Source organism: Candoia aspera, chromosome 2 (genome assembly GCF_035149785.1).
Source record: "Candoia aspera isolate rCanAsp1 chromosome 2, rCanAsp1.hap2, whole genome shotgun sequence".
Taxonomy (NCBI): domain Eukaryota; kingdom Metazoa; phylum Chordata; class Lepidosauria; order Squamata; family Boidae; genus Candoia; species Candoia aspera.
This window is the reverse complement of record NC_086154.1, coordinates 223,857,776-223,877,231: the sequence shown is the minus strand read 5'-3', so window position 1 is coordinate 223,877,231 and position 19,456 is coordinate 223,857,776. Positions and strand designations below refer to the sequence as shown.

The following is a 19,456-nucleotide window of genomic DNA, read 5'->3' as shown; positions in this document are numbered from 1 at the left end:
AATATATTCTAATCCAAACTTGTACCTGCAGTGAATATTTAGATCCCACTTGTAAGATGTATTTGATTTTATTTTGCAAATGCCCAAGATAAAGAGCCAGTTTCCATCAAAGCTCTTTTCTCTGAAGCTTAATCCCCATCTAGGATGAGCCTATCCTACTCCTTTGTTCAAACTGATTCTCTCAAATCCTATGCCTTTTCTGCAAGACGCCTGGGTATGTATTTTGTTTTGTTGCTGTGTATTTATAATAAATCCTAACTACCATTTTAAACAGACATTTTTAGTGCTAGTTTGTATTTTGGCAGGTTGTAATCTGGTAACATGCCTCAGAAGGTCTGGTCCCCTTCTGATGACTACCAAAATTATTCAGGTATGCATTTACTTATTTAAATAAGTAAATATTATTTCATAGAATAGATGCTTCACTCTGAGCTTCGGTGCTAGATTAGTTTGCACTACTGAGATGTAACAAACTAATTACTGTACAAACTTTCCATTAGTAATGCTAAACACTTCACAGGGAGCACATTGGAGCCTTTTTGTAGGGATTTTCTGGTTGGTGTATTTACCATACATCATTTTCTCTCTAACCAACCACTCATTCATTAAAATCCAGCCCAGGCTGCATAGAGGAATCACCTGTAGCACCAGCATGCAAACATCTGGTGGATTTTGGAAGAGACCTTGTAGGAAATGGAGCTCATGGGCCTGGTTAAAATAGCTGTCACATGGCATCGGTAACAATCAGGACTGGGATTTTTGCAAACAAGACTTCTCTTTTTCCTCTCGCTGCAAACAGAGCCCTTTTCTTCTAACGGTTGGGATCTGTGCACTAGAAAGGTTGTGTGTAACAAAGACCTCTTTACACAGTAGCTTTGGAACAACTTGGCACTCACTGTTGTGTGGGAGGGGTTTTTTCAGAGCAACATGCCTTCCACACAGTATGTTGATAGCTGTCTGGCAATTAAGGGAGAGAATCCAAACTGAACCAAATGCCTGGCCTTTGGAATTGTAAGTTACGGAATTTCTTTTTGGAGTATAGTTGTTTTGTTTTAAAAATGAGCCTGTGAGAAAAATGTATATCTGCATACTAGAAGAGTTAAGAGGCAAAGAAAAAAAGATAATGGAACTATGAGTTTCCTGGACAAGGGTCATCCAAAGGAACTGGCAGCATTTCCCAAGTGGTTTTCTAATGATCAACTTCTTGTTATAACATCATTCATTCTTCATTTTTTAAGTTTGATTTGTTGGTATGTTTTCTGACCAATCCATGGATGTTATATGTTTTAATGTTTTAAGATAGGTTTTTCTTGCCCAAGTTTTTGATTTTGTTTTTCCAATTTTTTAATGTCCCCTTTTTATTTCATAATATATTTCTCTGCAATATATTTCTCTGCTTTGAGAGGAAAGCTTTCTGAAACCTTTACGTGAGATGTGGCATGTCATTTATTTGTAAATTAGGGCTTTTTCCCCATCAGGCAGCTTTTAAAGCAGTCATGCCAAGTCTTACAAAAATTGCATTGGCTTTATCAGTCTGGAAAAAGATGCTTCGTTTGGGCTCCTGCCTTTGCAAAACGTTATCTTCTGAATGCTTTGCACAGCCCCAAAGCATATAAAAAATTGGTATTTCTTGAATGGAAAATGAGAACCATTTTCATATATCTGTGTATTTAATAAAACAATGTGCATATAGGCTGAAGAGCCAGAGCTGTGCCTGTTCTATGTAAAAAGAACCATTATTGTTCGCTTTCTTGATCCATTGCTGAAAGTAGCGTATGGATGCTTCCACTGTTGTGTGATGCTTTAATAGGAAACCTTGAGGCTTCTTGCTGAAGAGAGGAAGTTGCTTCATTGGCTCTGGGAAATCCATTTTCATCCACATCTTCACTGCTGCTTTCCCTAGAAGCCTCTTCTGTCTGAATGATGTCTTTTATTTTTGCCAACAGTTTGTTAATGGAGACTGCCTGTTCACATAAAAAGATATTTATTGTTTAATTAACTGTAGAGGTTCTGATGTTTTACATTTTTGCCTAATTGAAGGAGAGCATGTTGCCCTATAGCATTAGTACTGGCTGGACTGTATTAATTTATTAAGCAAAATAATAAATCCTTGGAAAAGTAAAGCTATGACAGAAACAAGTAGGGGAGATTGACATCTACACCTTGCCTGTTTATCAGTTGCCACACAAAAGGAAGGAACAAAGGTTCCCCCTTTGTAACAGGAGCAGCCACCTTGGACAGCATAACAATTGGGAAGGGCGAGTCAGAAAGTCAAGACATGTGATACATGTGAAAAAGGGATAGGCTTTGATAGTGCAGTCATGGCTGCCACCTTGACTTTTTTGACCCCACACCAGATTACTGTCATCTGTGTGGTGACTGTCTGGCTGTCATTTCCTCCTTTTTTCATCTACGCTGCAACAAATGCATTTTTTAAAAATGCAGTGGCCTGATCCAGGTTGGAAACATTATAGATGGGGATGATAGTGGCTTCATCTCCCCCACCCCTTTTCTGACCCTCTTTTACCCTCTTGCAAGCCTGCAGGGAGGAGGAATGAGAAAGATGGAGAGATGGAACAACTCAATTTTTGTGGTTGTTATAGCCTCCCACTTCTTTGCAGGGCCAACAGGTAAACGTAGGTACTAGGGGATCAGCCAAATCCAGAACTGGCTGAGATTCTGGATCAGATGACACAACTTAGTTGAAGTTGTTGTGTGAACATGGTCATTGCATTTTGTTTCGATGTTAGCCACCTTCAGTGTCATTGTTGATAGAAAGGTGATATATTATAGAAATCAAATAAATTAATACTCTGTGTCATTTTTAATGACTTTAATATGTGTTAGTAATAATAATCTATAAGCAATTCCATTCTAATGCAATTCTAGTGTTAAATAAATGAAAGTTTTTCACCAAAGTTTTAACTGTTGATTTTAATTGGTTTGATTTTAATTTTAATTATATTGATTTTGCTGCCACATTTTATATTTTATATCTTGTTTTATAAGCTGCCTTTGTAGGCCACATGGAGAAGAGTATAAGTTTAATAATAACATATGAAAAATGAAAAAAAATGAAGTTAATATTTATGGCTTCGACCAGAACCTTGGACTATCTTCTTTTCTTAAGACATACTACTATCTATCTATTTGTCAAATTTCTCTGCCGCCCATCTCACATACAATGACTCTGGGCGGCTTATGGATAATAAAATGACAAATTGCTAAAAAACTACAATGTAATATAAATATAGATATAAATACCCATAAATACAAACACAAAAATATAAAAATACAAAGAATATAAAATATAAAAGAGGGCAATAAGATCTTATCCTTGGCATCATCACAGTGCCAACCACCCCCATGATTGGCTATCCCCCCTCCCATCCCAAGTGAGATGGCATAACCATGACTTCACACCCTTCTGGAAGGCTGGGAGAGTGGAGGCCTGTCTTGCCTACGGGGGTAGCTTATTCCAAAGGGTGGGTGCTACAGCAGGGAAGGCCCTCTTCCTGAACCCTGCCAATCGGCAATCCCTCATGGACAGGGTCTGCAACATGCCCTCTCTGCCTGACCGGGTGGGGCAGGTCAATGTAACAGGGGTGAGGCAGTTCCTCAGGTAACCTGGACCCATGCCATGTAGGGCTTTAAAGGTGATAACCAACACCTTGCATTGGACCCGGAAGCAAACTGGCACCTAATGCAGCTTGCGTAGCAACGGTGTTATATATGCCCTCCTAGGGGCTCCCAAGACTGCTCGTGCAGCCACATTCTGGACCAGCTGTAGCTTCCAGATACTCTTCAAGGGTAGCCCCATGAAGGACACATTGCAGTAGTCTATGCAAGAGGTGGCTAGGGCATGAGTGACTGTTCAAAGGGACTCCTGATCCAGGAAAGGGCATAGCTGGTGCACAATACCAAGTTGTGCAAAGGCTCCCCTGGCCACAGCTGCCACCTGCTCTTCAAGCAGGAGTCATGAGTCCAGGAGCACCCCCAGATTTCACACCAGGTCTGTCTGGGGCAGTGGAACCCCATCCATATCCAAAGATGGTAGGTTCCTGGATACTCGGGAGCCCCTAACCCCAGCCACTCTGTCTTACCAGGGTTCAGCTGAAGCCTGTTGTTCTCCAACCAGACCCACACAGCCTCCAGGCACCGAGAGAGGGTGGTCACGCCTCACTTACGTTACCCGGGATGGAGATGTATAGTTGAGTATCATCTGCATATTGATACCTCATCCCGTGGCGACAGATGGTCTCGCCCAGAGGTTTCATGTAGATGTTAAAAAGGAGTAGAGAGAGTACCGAACCCTGCAGCAGCCCACAAAGGAGGGGCCATGGGCTGGATCTCTTGCTCCCTATCAACACTGATTGGGACTGGCCCTGGAGGAAGGAGATGAACCAGCGCAAAACCACGCCATCCACCCCAAACTCCCTGTCGACCCAAAAGGATATCATGGTCAATGGTATCAAAAGCCGCTGAGAGGTCAAGAACAGCAAGGATGGATGCACTGCCCCCATCCCGCTCCTGCCAGAGATCATCCATAAGTGCGACCAAGGCTGTTTCCATCCCATATCCGGGCCTGAAACCCGACTGAAAACTATTTGATTCATTCTTACCCATTCTTTTAAGGGTAAGACACAAAAGTTACAAGTATATTGGCTGGGTTCCTTCATCATGGTAAATCATTTGTAACCATGGTTGTAGTATAATCATGGAATGTGGGATACTGTACAGTTGGTTGTATTTGCCAAACACATTGGTCATATAGCAAGGCTTACTATTCACTGTTCACTTAACACATCTAAGTTATAACCAAACCATTTTATGGCTTAATGGAATGTGTGAACTCAATTTTTTCTCATTAATAAATGAGATATGAGGTCTATCACTAAGAGTTCTATAATTATTAATAATAGCTTAGTTTACTTGCTAAGAATAAAATGCTATTTAGCATGAGAAAAGCTGGAGCAGAGTAACATTTATTAACCCACCAGAAAAATTAGTGCTGCATAAGAAGCACACATTACGCTGGTAAGGGCAGTCTTTGCTGGGTAGGAAATGATATCATAAAAGAAGACTTTCTTGTCCTGAAGAGAGAAAGAAGAAAGAGAAAAAAAGCATTCATCCATTTTACAGTATGGTGGGTGTGATCCTTTCAGACAGACACTTTTAAATCCCACTGTTTTGAATAGAAGAATTAAGCTATTCTTCCTTTATAGTGTAACAAATGAAGCTGCCTTTTATACCAAAGGAGGCTTTCATACAGATTTCCTGGTGTTATTATTAAAAGACATGGTGCAGCTGTATATATTTTTTTCCTATCAGAGAAAAAATGATGGAAGGAGCTATGAGAAAATACTCTGGGCGTTTTATCTGACTCACTAAGATATAGTGCAGTTTGCTTGCTGGTAATTCAGCATGTTGTTCAGCTTATATATCGAGAGTATTCAACCACTTGTAGTTCATTCAGTAAACCATTAATTAGCAATCAGTGGTTTAGCATACAGGTAATCCTTGCTTAACAACTGCCTTGTTTAGTCACTGTTCTAAATTATGACAGTGCTGAAAAAGTAACTTTACTGTATGCCCAGTCCTCACACCTACAACCATCGCAGCATCTCTGTGGTCCATGATTTCCATTTGCATGGTTCACAGCTGGCTTCTGACAAGCAGAGTCAATGGAGAAGCTGGCAGTAAAATTGCAAGTTGCGGTCACGTGATGTCTTGCTTAACAACTGCAGGTGATTCGCTTAATGACTGCAGCAGGAGTGATGTTGTGTGGCATGGTCACATGATGTTTTGCTTCACAAATTTGTCACTTAGCAATGGAGTTGCCGGTCCCAATTGTAATAATTAAGCAAGAACTACCTGTATTGTGTGAATGAAGTCATCAAGGAATTAAGTTGGGCCAAGATATCTGTCCACCATATAATTTTGAGATGAGAGAAAACAATTTTTTGAAAAAGTTGTTGTTTATTTGTTTAGTTGCTTCCGACTCTTCATGACTTCATGGACCAGCCCACGCCAGAGCTTCCTGTCGGTCGTCAACACCCCCAGCTCCCCCAGGGACGAGTCCATCACCTCTAGAATATCATCCATCCACCTTGCCCTTGGTCGGCCGTCTTCCTTTTGCCTTCCACTCTCCCTAGCATCAGCATCTCCTCCAGGGTGTCCTGTCGTCTCATTATGTGGCCTAAGAATTTCAGTTTTGCCTTTAATATCATTCCCTCAAGTGAGCAGTTGGGCTTTATTTCCTAGAGTATGGACTGGTTTGAACTTCTTGCAGTCCAAGGCACTCTCAGAATTTTCCTCCAACACCACAGTTCAATAGCATCTATCTTCCTTCTCTCAGCCTTCCTTATGGTCCACCTCTCGCAGCCATATGTTACTACGGGGAACACCATTGCTTTAACTATGCGGACCTTTGTTGTCAGTATGATGTCTCTGCTCTTAACTATTTTATCAAGATTTGTCATTGCTCTTTTCCCAAGGATTAAGTGTCTTCTGATTTCCTGACTGCAGTCAGCATCCGCAGTAATCTTTGCACCTAGAAATACAAAGTCTTTCACTGCTTCTACATTTTCTCCCTCTATTTGCCAGTTATCAATCAAGCTGGTTGCCATAATCTTGGTTTTTTTGAGGTTTAGCTGCAAGCCAGCTTTTGCACTTTCTTCTTTCATGTTCATCATAAGGCTCCTCAGTTCCTCTTCGCTTTCAGCCATCATAGTAGTATCATCTGCATATCTGAGATTGTTAATGTTTCTTCCAGCAATTTTAACTCCAGCCTTGGATTCCTCAAGCCCAGCTTGTCGCATGATGTGCTCTGCGTACAAGTTGAATAGGTAGGGTGAGAGTATACAGCCCTGCCGTACTCCTTTCCCAATCTTAAACCAGTCCATTGTTCCGTGGTCTGTTCTTACTGTTGCTACTTGGTCGTTATACAGATTCTTCAGGAGGCAGACAAGATGACTTGGTATCCCCATACCACTAAGAACTTGCCACAATTTGTTATGGTCCACACAGTCAAAGGCTTTAGAATAGTCAATAAAACAGAAATAGATGTTTTTCTGAAACTCCCTGGCTTTTTCCATTATCCATCGGATATTGGCAGTTTGGTCCCTAGTTCCTCTGCCTTTTCTAAACCCAGCTTGTACCTCTGGCAATTCTCACTCCATGAATTGCTGAAGTCTACCTTGCAGGATCTTGAGCATTACCTTACTGGCACGTGAAATGAGTGCCACTGTTTGATAGTTTGAACATTCTTTAGTGTTTCCCTTTTTTGGTATGGGGATATAAGTTGATTTTTTCCAGTCTGATGGCCATTCTTGTGTTTTCCAAATTTGCTGGCATATAGCATGCATTACCTTGACAGCATCATCTTGCAAGATTTTGAACAGTTCAGCTCGGATGCCATCGTCTCCTGCTGCCTTGTTATTAGCAATGCTTCTTAAGGCCCATTCAAACTCACTCTTCAGGATGTCTGGCTCTAGCTCATTGACCACACCGTCAAAGCTATCCCCGATATTGTTATCCTTCCTATACAGGTCTTCCGTATATTCTTGCCACCTTTTCTTGATCTCTTCTTCTTCTATTAGGTCCTTGCCATCTTTGTTTTTGATCATACCCATTTTGGCCTGGAATTTACCTCCAATGTTTCTAATTTTCTGGAAGAGGTTTCTTGTCCTTCCTATTCTATTGTCTTCTTCCACTTCCGCACATTGCTAGTTTAAATATAATTCCTTATCTCTTCTGGCTAACCTCTGGAATTTTGCATTTAATTGGGCATATCTCCCCCTATTGCTGTTGCCTTTTGCTTTCCTTCTTTCTTGGGCTACTTCTAGTGTCTCAGCAGACAGCCAATTTGCCTACTTGGTTTTCTCTTTCTTTGGGATGTATTTTGTTGCTGCCTTCATCCTGAACAATGTTGCGAACTTCTGGCCATAGTTCTTCTGGGACCCTATCTACTAAGTCCAGTCCCTTAAATCGATTCTTCACCTCCACTGCATATTCCTGAGGAATATTAGTGAGCTCATATCTAGCTGATCTGTGGGTCTTCCCTAATCTCTTGAGTCTGATCCTAAATTGTGCAAGAAGAAGTTCGTGATCGGAACTACAGTCAGCTCCAGGTCTTATTTTTACCGACTGTATAGATGTCCGCCACCTTTGGCTGCAAAGGATGTAGTCAATCTGATTTCGGTGTTGTCCATCTGGTGAAGTCCATGTATAAAGCCGTCTCTTAGGTTGTTGGAAGAGAGTGTTTGTTATGCAGAGTGAATTGTCTTGGCAAAATTCTATCAGCCTATGTCCTGCTTTGTTTTGTTCTCCCAGGCCATGCTTACCTGTAATTCCAGGTGTCATTTGACTGCCCACCTTAGCATTCCAGTCTCCCGTGATGAAAATAACATCTCTTTTAGGCGTGTTGTCCAGTAGGTGCTGCAGGTCCTCATAGAACTGCTCTACTTCAGCTTCTGCAGCATCTGTGGTTGGGGCGTATATTTGGATCACTGTGATGTTAGATGGCTTGCCCTGAATTCGAATTGAGATCATTCTATCATTTTTTGGATTGTATCCAAGCACTGCTTTAGCCACTTTACTATTAATTATGAAGGCTACTCCACTTCTTCTGTGGTCCTCTTGTCCACAGTAGTAGATCTGGTGGTCATTTGATGTGAAGTGGCCCATTCCAGTCCGTTTCAGTTCACTGATGCCCAAAATGTCCATCTTTAATCTTGACATCTCACCAATAACCACATCCAATTTGCCCTGGCTCATAGATCTTACATTCCAGGTTCCAATGGTGTGTTGATCCGTAGAACATCGGATTCGCCGTTCACCACCAGCACCGTCGGCCGCTAGCCGTCCTTTCGGCTTTGAGCTAGCTGCGTCATCACCTCTGGGGCTCATTGCACTCATCCTCTGTTCCTCCCCAGTAACATTTTGACCATCTTCCGACCTGGGGGTCTCATCTTACGATGGTATACCGACATATCTCTGGTTGTACTGATCCATTTAGTTTTCACGGCAAGAATACTGGGGTGGGTTGCCATTACCTTCCCCAGGGATTGCATTTAGTCTGACCTCTCTGTCATGACCTTCCCGTCTTGGGTGGCCCTTCATGGTTTAGCTCATGGCATCATTGAGGTGCTCAAGCTCCAGCACCACAACAAGGTAACAATCCTTTGCTGAAGTTTGAAAAAGTAGGTCCATCTAACTCAGAGGCTGGATTCCTATGTCATGGCAAGCTAGGGTTTGTTTAACCATAATTCCTAAAAATTAGCCACAGTTAGATTTGAACTAAGTCATAAACCATGATTTTTTAACTAGTATGACTAGGTTCACACATGCTAAGTTAAATCTATGTGAGCTACACTGTAGCTTAGTGACATGTTTGACGTTAGTACCTTCAGAACAGAACTTACTTAGGAAATTGTGAGAGATAGCTTAATTTGCCTACCTTCATCCTATACAAAGGCTGTTTGGGTGTATTCAATGTTTTGAAAAGACGGCGTGATAAGATATTCAGCTCTGTTAATTTTCTAGCAAGCTGCGGCTGCAAGATTTTTGCAATGGAGTTTGAAGACTGGGATAGTGTAGTTAGCCCATTCATAATGATAGCTCCATGAGCTGAATAGAATACCTTGGTGATAACTGACTCTGATTTCTGCACACTGTGATCTGTCTCCTGAAATAGAAATTAAAAATAATTACAATATAGTGAAAGCTTTTAGATTTAGAACAAAAACAGTCAATTTGTTGTATGAAAGATAGTTACTTGCAGTTACATGCCAGTGAGTTGACTATACATATATACACATACATAGATAAAAGTCAGGATAAAATATAAAAATAATAATAATCCCATTCAGAATAGTAAAATTTGGTACTAAAAATAATCTATCTCTACAATGGAGAGGTGCTTTATAATTGTAATATTAGGACTCTAAAAAAGCTTCCTTCTATTTATAATGCCAGTTATTATTTCAATTGAATAGGAAGATTACTATTTCTAAGGCATTCCTTGTTCGCCTTTTTATATAGGAGTACTACTGAAAAGTAGAATAAACTGCATTAAGTAGTTTAAGAGAGTAAGCATGAATTTATTTATTGCTCATCCAGTAATTGCAGTCAAGATTATTGGTGGAGTTCAGGGACTTCTGGTGGGGACATGGCAGACTGAACAGCTGTGCCCGCGGGCTCAGTGGGCAGAACTGACAACGTGGCAGTTTTTTCAGGCTCAGGCAGGTTTTTCCTGAAGCCCAGGAGTGTTTTTCTGGAAAAAGGAAAACACCTGGAACCACCCCATCTGTCCTCCAGATGGCTGCTTGCAGCCAGAAGATCGCAAACAGCATTCGCGCTCGACTGGTAAGAGCAGCCGGGAGGCTGGGGCATCACCATTTCCAAGCCATGCTGTAGCTTTAAAGGGACACTAAGACCAGCCACCCCAGTTTTAAATCATGTAATTTATATTTCTTTGAACTATGTGTACCCTAAGAGAGGCTTTCTACAGCAAGGTGAAGCTGGTTCTCTTGGTGCTTATTGTTATTTTTGGGATTAATTTTTTTAAAAGTTCAAGTTTTGGACTTCATTTTCCATCCAACTATTAAGGAGGATTGAGAGTAAATAATTGTCTCCCTGCTATTATTTTTGTACTAAATTTGAAGATATTAGCATTTTCCTACACGTTGAATCGGCTGCTTTGAACTTTCATTTTTCTGCTTTTACTCTCCCTGAGATAACTGTTATCTCACTTTCACTTGTGTAAACACATTCCAGAATTCTTTTATATCTTCGATTTTTGCTGGTTAAGCTCCTAGGGGGCGCCATAATCTGCTGCTTGAGACATGGAGGAGTTTAAGCAGATTTTGTCTGACTTTCACCGAGATTTTAAACAGATTCTTTCTGATTCCTGTCAAGTTTTTATGCAAGGCATTCAGGACATTGTGGAAAATATGAGGTCTAAAATATGTCATCTGGTTGGGGATGTTGTGGAGGAAACTGAGGACTTTAACAGTGACAGAAATGTCTCTTCTAAGAGTGACATCTGGACTTCTGTTGAAATGTTGGATGAAGATTGGATAGTCGAGTTGAAGAAATAGAAGGGAGAGATGGAGTTGCAAGCCACAAGTGAAACTGATCTTCTGATGGAACACCATGGAAAAGAAGGGGTTATTATGTATGGGAGGTCTCCTGAAGAGATGTTGGAGTTTATGAAGAGGGCAGTTGGGCTGTTCAATTTTTTTGAAGAAGAAAGCTCTGTGTGCATTGTGGGGATATGTAAATGCTCTGGTTTATTTTGAAGTGGGATAAGGGTTTAAGGATATTTCTCTGGATTGTTTTAAGGGTTTGGCTGATTTCATTTATCTTTAACAATTTGGATTAAGATTATTAAGGTATAATAAAGAAATAATAAATGTTTGGTTTTGGGTTTAATATGATTGAGATTATTAAAATTTTTGTATTATCAAGTATAATGGCAGACTATATGTTTTTTAGTTTGATCTTTATTATAGTGGACAGGGATGTATAGAATAGTAGTAGGAAGGAAATAATTAAATAATCTTGAGGGGGGAAGTTGATTAGGAGAGGTGTGTGTGTGTATGTATGTGTATGTGTGTGTGTGTGTGTGTGTGTGCATATATATATTTATATCGTTTAATATAAGGGAAGGGAGCAACTGTAGTGATTTTTATAAAGTGCCAGTGGAATGATTTATAGAAATAATGTGATTTTGGTTTAATATAGAGTAAAGGACTGATTATGGAAAATTGTTGTATATCCTTGCTGTTAAAAGTCGGAAGTCACCTCTTTTTGTAATTTTGAAAATTTTCTCTTGTGCTTTTACATTTATTTTTAGTTTTTTCTTTTTTTCTTTGTAGTTTTTTGTTTTTCTGTAGCTTTTTACTTAAACTTAATACAATTCTTATTAAAAAAAGATTATTGGTGCAGTTCAGAACTGTATCCCATGTCCGAAAAGCAAGAGGGAAATGTCAGCACATTTAAGAAAAGCAAACATATAAAATGTTTTGTTTCAGAGGGAATGATCCATACATTTAAAAAACAAAAATGAAAAAACCCCAGCCTTGGGGAACAGTTGCAATATAATATAGTAAGGAAAATGGAACTGGAACTGGGGGATAGAAAAGGGCCATGCTTGGAGGGCATAGTGGCTTAAAACTCAAATATGGAAGTGTCTGCTAACATTTTATTGCATATCCCATCCGTACATAAATAATACACAACAGGAAGCCCAGGGGCAGACCCACACTTCCATATTTGCACTGTTGTCCTAGTGCAAATATGAGCCACTCACCTTTCTGGAGGACTGGAACATACAACCTCTTCCTCAACTCACCCCCAACCTGCAGTGAATGCAACTTCTGTAAATATTTTCCTGCATTGTCTCAAAACTTGTATTTTCCATTTCCTGACAGAAGAAGGGATAACAACCAGTTCGCCCACCATGCTTCGCTGCATAGAAGGCAGATGCCTTCACTCTGATTGGGTAATATTCACTGTGGTAGGATCAACTTCTTTCCATTGGTCTCTGTCCTCCAGAGCCATTTCATCTTGGGCTGCAGAACCCTGCTCAGAAGAAACCTTCGTAGGGTTTACTACACTGAACTGCTGAACCATTAACTTCTCTAAATGGGACAAGTTCACAGAACCTGCTAGATCTGATTACTTGCGTGACATGAATACAGCCTCTTATTTATGCTGGTGGCTTATACATTGTCAAGGAAGACTTTTGCTTTGGTTTATTATTTATATCTGACTTTTAGAAAAAGTTAAAGCCTCATATACACACAGGGCAACCAGCTTTGTTTCCTTTCCTTCGCTTTCCCAGGATGGCCATCTTGACTCTGCTGTCTGTGTTGCTACCGCACTGTTTTAGCAGCATAGTGGTTATCATGCTTGCCTGACATGTGAAACGACCAGGTTTGAAACTTACCATAACAACTGCATTTACATTTTTCCCCCTGAACTACCCATTTTTCCACAGAACTTTTCTTTTCTTTTTTTTAAATCAGATTGCTGGTGGAATGTTGAAACTTTGGAGCTTTATTTGTTTATTTGTTTGTTTATTTAGTGATATGATTTATTTGATTTATTATTTAAAATCAGGCCCCAGGTCCTTTGCAGCACTTACTTACTTACTTATTTATTTATCAATCAAATTTGTCACCGCCCATCTCCTCCGAGCGGAGGAACTCTGGGCGGTTTACAATATAAAACAATAAATATATAATAAAATTTCAATATAATACACACTATAAAACAATTTAAAACAATTTCACAGAGCTACCAAATATAATAAAATCCAGATGGCTATGGTCTCATTCAGTCATTGCGTAGGAGGGGCACTTCAAGGCACTAGCCAGCCCCAAGTCTGACTATTCTCCTCCCTACCCCAAGCCCGGCGGCAGAGCCAGGTCTTCAACTTCCTCCGGAAGGCTAGGAGCGATGGGGCTAATCTCACCTCTGGGGGCAAGATGTTCCAGATGGCAGGTGCTACTGCAGAGAAGTCCTGCCTCCTGGACCCCGCCAGATGGAATTCTCTTATGGACGTGGTCCGTAGCATGCCCTCTCTGCATGATTGGGTGGGGCGGGCTTATATACTTGGGCTACTTGGGAGCTGGGGTGCATCTCTGCTGCCTCCAGTGGCAGCAATGTAACTGGGCCGTAGGATTGTTCTGCTGTAAACTAGTTTGCAATTTTTGTCTTCCAAAGGCTGTTCAGATATTAATTATGGTTGTCATAGAAAGGAATCTCTTATCCAATAATGCCATCTGTTATTACAGTATCCTCCTGTATTCTGTGAGGATGCAATCTTGTACCTATTTACTTGGGAGCAAGTTGCTTATGAACTCAATAGGTTTGCTTTTAAGCATCTTTATTGATCTGTTTAACTTTCCACAACTTTCCACATCAACATTTGTGCTCTTATAGTTCATATATTTTTAGAATACAAGCCAAGGTGAGATGCTATTTAATATGCATTTGGGAATGCTATTTATTTATTTATTTATGCATGCATGCATGCATGCATGCCTTCAAGTCGGTTTTGACTCCTGGCAGTTGGCAACATTTTCAGAAGTGGTTTGCATTGCCTTTAGCATATGTAAATGGTTGGATCCATACTGGCTGTTCTATGGCCAGAAGAGCTTCTTCAGTGAAAGGAGGAGGAGGAAGAGGTGGTTGTCATGATTTTTGCATAGTCCCCCCTGCAGCACTCTGTTCCTAAGGCTCGCCCCAGTTTTGCAGAAAAATGTCTGAGGAAACAAAACAGTACCTTTCTCTCCAAATGTTGACATGTATACCTCCTCAGTCTCCTCAATCTACCTCAATCTCCTTTTTTAAAAAAAACTAACACAATCTTTCTCTCCAAATGTTGATATGTCTACCTGATTGCATTATATCCATTTTATTTTAGTAGTCATTAGGTAGAGTTACCAGACTTGGGGGCAGAGGGTGGGTGTGAAAAACCACTGGATGGCAACAAAAAGTTTGGAGTTTCTTTATCTCTATTGACATTTAATGATACTGTGGATCTTTGTAGCCCAGATCTGGTAGCTCCAAATTTACAAACTGTCCTTCACTTGGGTTTTGACAATGTTTTTATGATAGATAAGCCTTATAATATTGTTTATATGGGAACAGATAAATCTATGTTCTTCCATTGTATGAATGACATCAACATTAGTTAAAATATTACTAGTTATAGCAGATACTAGACAACCTGTGACCTGTTGGGTCATCGTTTCAGAGATATTTCCTTACCAGATTCCTCAATGCCTTTAACAGTGGCAGAGCTTCTAATGTATTGACTCCAGTGGAAAAGTTCTTAAAAATTCATGGAGATATTCTGAGATGTATCTGCCTTGAAAATAGCCCATGTTCAATATGTATCCCACATTGAACTGTATAACACAGTCAAACATCAGGAGTTGACCACATGAACTATTTTCTGATATTTTGTATTACATCATAAATGTTTTATGATAATTTTTGTCTCATAAAATGTTTTATAAAATTTTGCCAAATTTCTATTCCATGGGAGTCATTCTGTTCAATCAAAAAATAGTTGCAGCAATCAACCAAACTAACATGGACTGATAAAAAATGTGGCAGGAGATAGAAAAGTTACCTACTTCCCTCATTTCCGTCTCCTCTACAAGCTATTTAAAAGTTTTCCACTATGACAGAGATAAATTTAAGGTCACCTTTATTCTAGAGTAAATTATACTTCTACATTTTTAGTATGATATAAAGGTGCAACATGGATACCTACATCACTGAATAATTAGACATCATTTAGTTTCTTTTTGTTGTTTTTAACCATACCCTATTTCTTACCTGACACTTTCATTTAAAGAGTCTATACTGAAGAAAGTTGAGGCTAAACTAAACACGACATATAGATGCACGCAATATTGCAACAGCTTTTCAAATGTATCTGGTGAGCTGAATATCTCTAGCCTCATATGGTAATTTTTTCATTGTATATGTAAGCTGAGACTTTGCAAAATGAGAGGTGAATACAACATACTTGTAACATAGCACCTTATGAAAAAGTTTGAACATTCAAGTAGCAAGGAAAGGCAATAATTAAGAAATATTACCTGATTTGAACGTGTCAGCCTCAATAGGTTTGGAAATTCCTCCCTAATCTCATCTACAATTTCCAAGAAGGCTCTCTGTATAACCTCAGCTGAATTGAAATACAATAATTAAAATAATAAAATCCTGATCTTCAAAATTAGATTTCAAATATGAAGCATTGCGTATTTGTAAACGATTGGGTTAAATGAGCTATAGCAGCAGGGCTAAACACTGAGTTGGTAATCAGCCAATATTTGACTAGTATAATGGGAAACACATACTATATTGCTAAACTAGTATTGGAAACTAAAATGCTATTCAGATTTTGCTAGGCCCCACTGATGAGCACCAGATCCTACCCAATTTGCACCATGACATTCCAAAGCCTATGCCGTGACTATGCCCAGTATCAATATTTCTTTCTTTTCTTTTCTGCATTCTACAGTGGCTGTGTCCCAGGGAAAGCCCATTCCCAGTTTCACTCCCTGATCTCTCTTTTAAGGATCTTGAGTAGCAGGAGTTTGGAGAATTCAAAGAACTGTTGCCATCAGTAGTCAGCTCAATGGATTGGCGGTATGGCTTAAAGGCAGCTTCTTCTATGTATAAACTTTATTTATGGTAAAAGATTAGCCAGCTTGATCAAGTCTGCCTCCTAACCATTTCCAAGAGGCTAATAGTTTGGCAGGACTATGGACCTTCATTACTGACTTCCCTTCCTGTTTATTGCAATTCTGGGGGCAATTGGAGGCACTGAGATTTCAGAAATTTCTGTAAGGTGAAAGTTGGTGACTACATATTGTGGGAACTTACCCCATCTCTCACATATACATGTCTATTTCTAATGTGTAGGCAGTTTACTGAAACTACTCTCTCAATGATATTTCTCTCTGAGTTTGGTTATTTTAGCAGATTCAACGAAGTTATGTGTATGTGAAAGTGTATATTTGGTAGAAACTGGAGTTTTTTTTTAAAAATGAGTTTGAAGATGTAAAGATGTAAATATTCTTTATATCCAAGATTCAGGCATCAAAAGATTCATACCTTGTCCAGCAAATTTCCTGACAAGCTCCCCACATATCCAGCCAATTGGCCTAAGAGCCATTTTTCTGATGCCTGCTACCACCACTAAAATTAGAGGATGGTGTCCCCCAATCAAACAAGTAGTTCAGGCCACAAATGACAGCATCCCATACATATGCATATCTCTACCTTCAAGGCAGGAGTCCTTTATGAGGACACAATGTACCTCTCAAACACAGTACAGCCTGGTGTAATCAGTGTATGTCATGTATACTAAATTACCCTCATTTTAACAGACAGGACTTTCAAATAGTTCCAATATACTGGAATGAAGGAATGTAGGAGAGGTTTTTTCCCTACATTACCTGAAAATGACTGTGACAACTGCAGCATTAAGATTTATAATCATTAACAGACTCAAACCCAAAACTCAAGACCAATGGGGTGGGGGAAGCAGGCAAACAAGACTAACAAGATTTCTGGGATATACAAAATTCAGAAGAAATAAAATGTTGCAAATTTCCTACTCTTGAATTTTAAAATGCAGAGTAGTTAAGTCATGGCTTAGATTTAGCTAAGGTACTTTTGGCGTAACACGAAGGACACATTTGGTCATTACAATTTGTAAAGATTGGATTATAGCACAGTAGACAATTGTGATTTATTTAATAAACATCATTACTCATTGTTTAGCAATGTGTGAATCTACCCACAGAATAAAATGACAGTCCCCTTCAAGAAAATCAGACGTTTAGATTACTGGGCTCTAAATACATTTATCTGACCATTTAGTTGCTATTTATGAATTGTATGTGTTGACTTTTAGACATTAGTGCTGCCTTCCTCTGGGAAAAAGAATCTGGCTTTGAAAATAAAAATTTGTCAGAGTCTAAAAAAATTATGATTTGCATCAGGAAAAAAAAATGGATATCCCTGATCTCTGCCCAACAAAGTTGACATTGGCAATTTTGTTTACATTCACACATACAAAAACAAATGCAAGACAAACAATCCTTACATTCATGAGATGTATGATGATTTCTGCTGGGTAAAATTAGGAATCTGCATTTCTCAATACTTCTGGTGAAAGAAATTGTTGTCATTACCTTCCTGAAATCCATAAATATAATCCATCATAGAGTTAGGTAGGCATTTCTAAACTGTATGATAAAATCTATATATTCCTAAATTGTCTTGAATCCAAAGGAAGGAATTATAAACCCTATCACTCCCATGCTTCACTCAGATTACCTCTTTTGAAGGACAGGAACAAAGCATGCTTTCATGGGACCAGGTTTTCACTAATAGAAAGGATTTCAGATAAACATGTCCCACCAGTGGCAATCTTTAATGTAGCACCAGCTATAAAAGAATACAGTTTTTACTGAAATCATGCATGTTGATACACTTGTTGCAATCAAAATCTTAGTACAAATCTCAGGAGGAAAGCAAACTGTCTTAAATCTATTTCTGCTGACTTACAGAGCAGACAGATGAATTATAATAGTCATTTACTTAGAAGTACAAAAATTGTGGCATATCAACAGAAAAGACTGCTTAGCTTCTGAAAGGGGCAGCAAAGTACTGAAAGAGAAAGCAAAAGGAAATGTGCATATTTGATTGTTACTTCCCCAAATGGAAAACAAAGAACAAGGGAAGGAGAGAAGCTCCTGACTCTTTATAGCGGCTTCAGACAAGATGTAATAAAATAGAGTTCTATGTTCACATACTCAGATTATCAGATCTGGGCTGCAAAAAACCCCTGGGGAACATAAATAGGTTATTGATGTTATCTTCATGTCCTCCTTGTGGCACTGGATAAGCATTTTGGAAATGGAATGCTGGCCTTTGATCCAACATGGCTTTTTAAATGTTCTTATCTAAAATAAACTAAATATAGAGAGAACTCGGCTTGCATGATATCTCATCTTTCTAATAAGGAATAAAAGACAGTAGGCTCAGCCACACACTCTCCCTGCCCTGGTTCCAAGATGGACTGCTTATCATTTGTGGACATATCCTCACAATGGAGCCTCTATCCCAAAGAGATCTGGCATGAAAGTGGTTTTCCATTGGAAAGTGGAACCAATCCTCAGTGACCTGTAGGACTGCCCCCTCCCATCCAATTGTAGAGAGCTGTGCCTCTGTGGCTGTTTGCTGGACAGCATGCGCTGCTGGAAAGATCTGTGCTTGGCCTGGCTACAGCTGTGACCTGTTGCAGCAGCAGCTGCTGTCAAGGCCACAGCACCACTCTCCCATGAGTACACAGGAAGAGAAGAGGAATTGAAGGGAAGGGAGCCAGGAAGGTAACGGTATCTGTGCTTGGGAGGAAGAGAGTGGCAGGCAGAATCCCCTTCCCTGGGTCTCCCCCTCCCCCCCAGCAGCAGCCAAAACTGATGGCTCCATCCTTGTGTGAAAGCAGTGGTTTCACAAGTGGCACATTTCTCCCATCTCAAAGGCATCAGGAAAGAACATGGCAATGGATGTAGGGAAGAGCCCACTATCTGATCTGTTTTAAAAACTACATATTTATTTTTTCAGTTGCTTTCCATGAGTAATAGGAGACTGAAAGAAGGAAAACACATAGCTTTGCAGGCTTTTGGAATTCTCAAAGTTTTATATTCTTCAGCAAATGTTGATTTATTAGGCATATAAACCTCCAGAAAAATCAATAAAATCAATTGAAAATGTTGGTATTTTCTTTAATCTTTAAATAAGAGAAATAACAGAATACACATGGAGAACACAAGGTTTAAGTATTAATATCTTGTCATTAAAACTGTTTTAAGATTTATTTAAAATGTTTATTTTCTACAGCTTTGTTGTGCTA

The 19,456-nt window shown here is 39.5% G+C and overlaps 1 protein-coding gene across 1 annotated transcript; it reads right to left on the bottom strand.

Moving 5' to 3' along the window:
- Positions 1-1,677: 1,677 nt before the first annotated feature.
- Positions 1,678-16,708, bottom strand: SPATA9 (spermatogenesis associated 9). The gene is made up of 5 exons (XM_063295406.1): positions 16,648-16,708; positions 15,627-15,715; positions 9,461-9,688; positions 4,998-5,093; positions 1,678-1,964 (listed from the first exon to the last, which is right to left on the bottom strand). Exons 1-5 carry the CDS (start codon positions 16,706-16,708, stop codon positions 1,737-1,739), a joined length of 702 nt encoding a protein of 233 aa, XP_063151476.1. The 3' UTR covers positions 1,678-1,736.
- Between the last annotated feature and the right edge of the window lie 2,748 nt (positions 16,709-19,456).

What these genes read in the sequence shown, in the direction of transcription:
- SPATA9 (XM_063295406.1), bottom strand. Translation starts at nt 16,708, where the DNA reads ATGGCTCTTAGGCCAATTGGCTGGATATGTGGGGAGCTTGTCAGGAAA. An exon ending in AGCCTTTGTATAGGATGAAG is followed by an intron (nt 5,094 to 9,460) that starts GTAGGCAAATTA and finishes TTCTCTCTTCAG; the next exon opens with GACAAGAAAGTCTTCTTTTA. An exon ending in ATGCAGCACTAATTTTTCTG is followed by an intron (nt 1,965 to 4,997) that starts GTGGGTTAATAA and finishes TTATGTGAACAG; the next exon opens with GCAGTCTCCATTAACAAACT.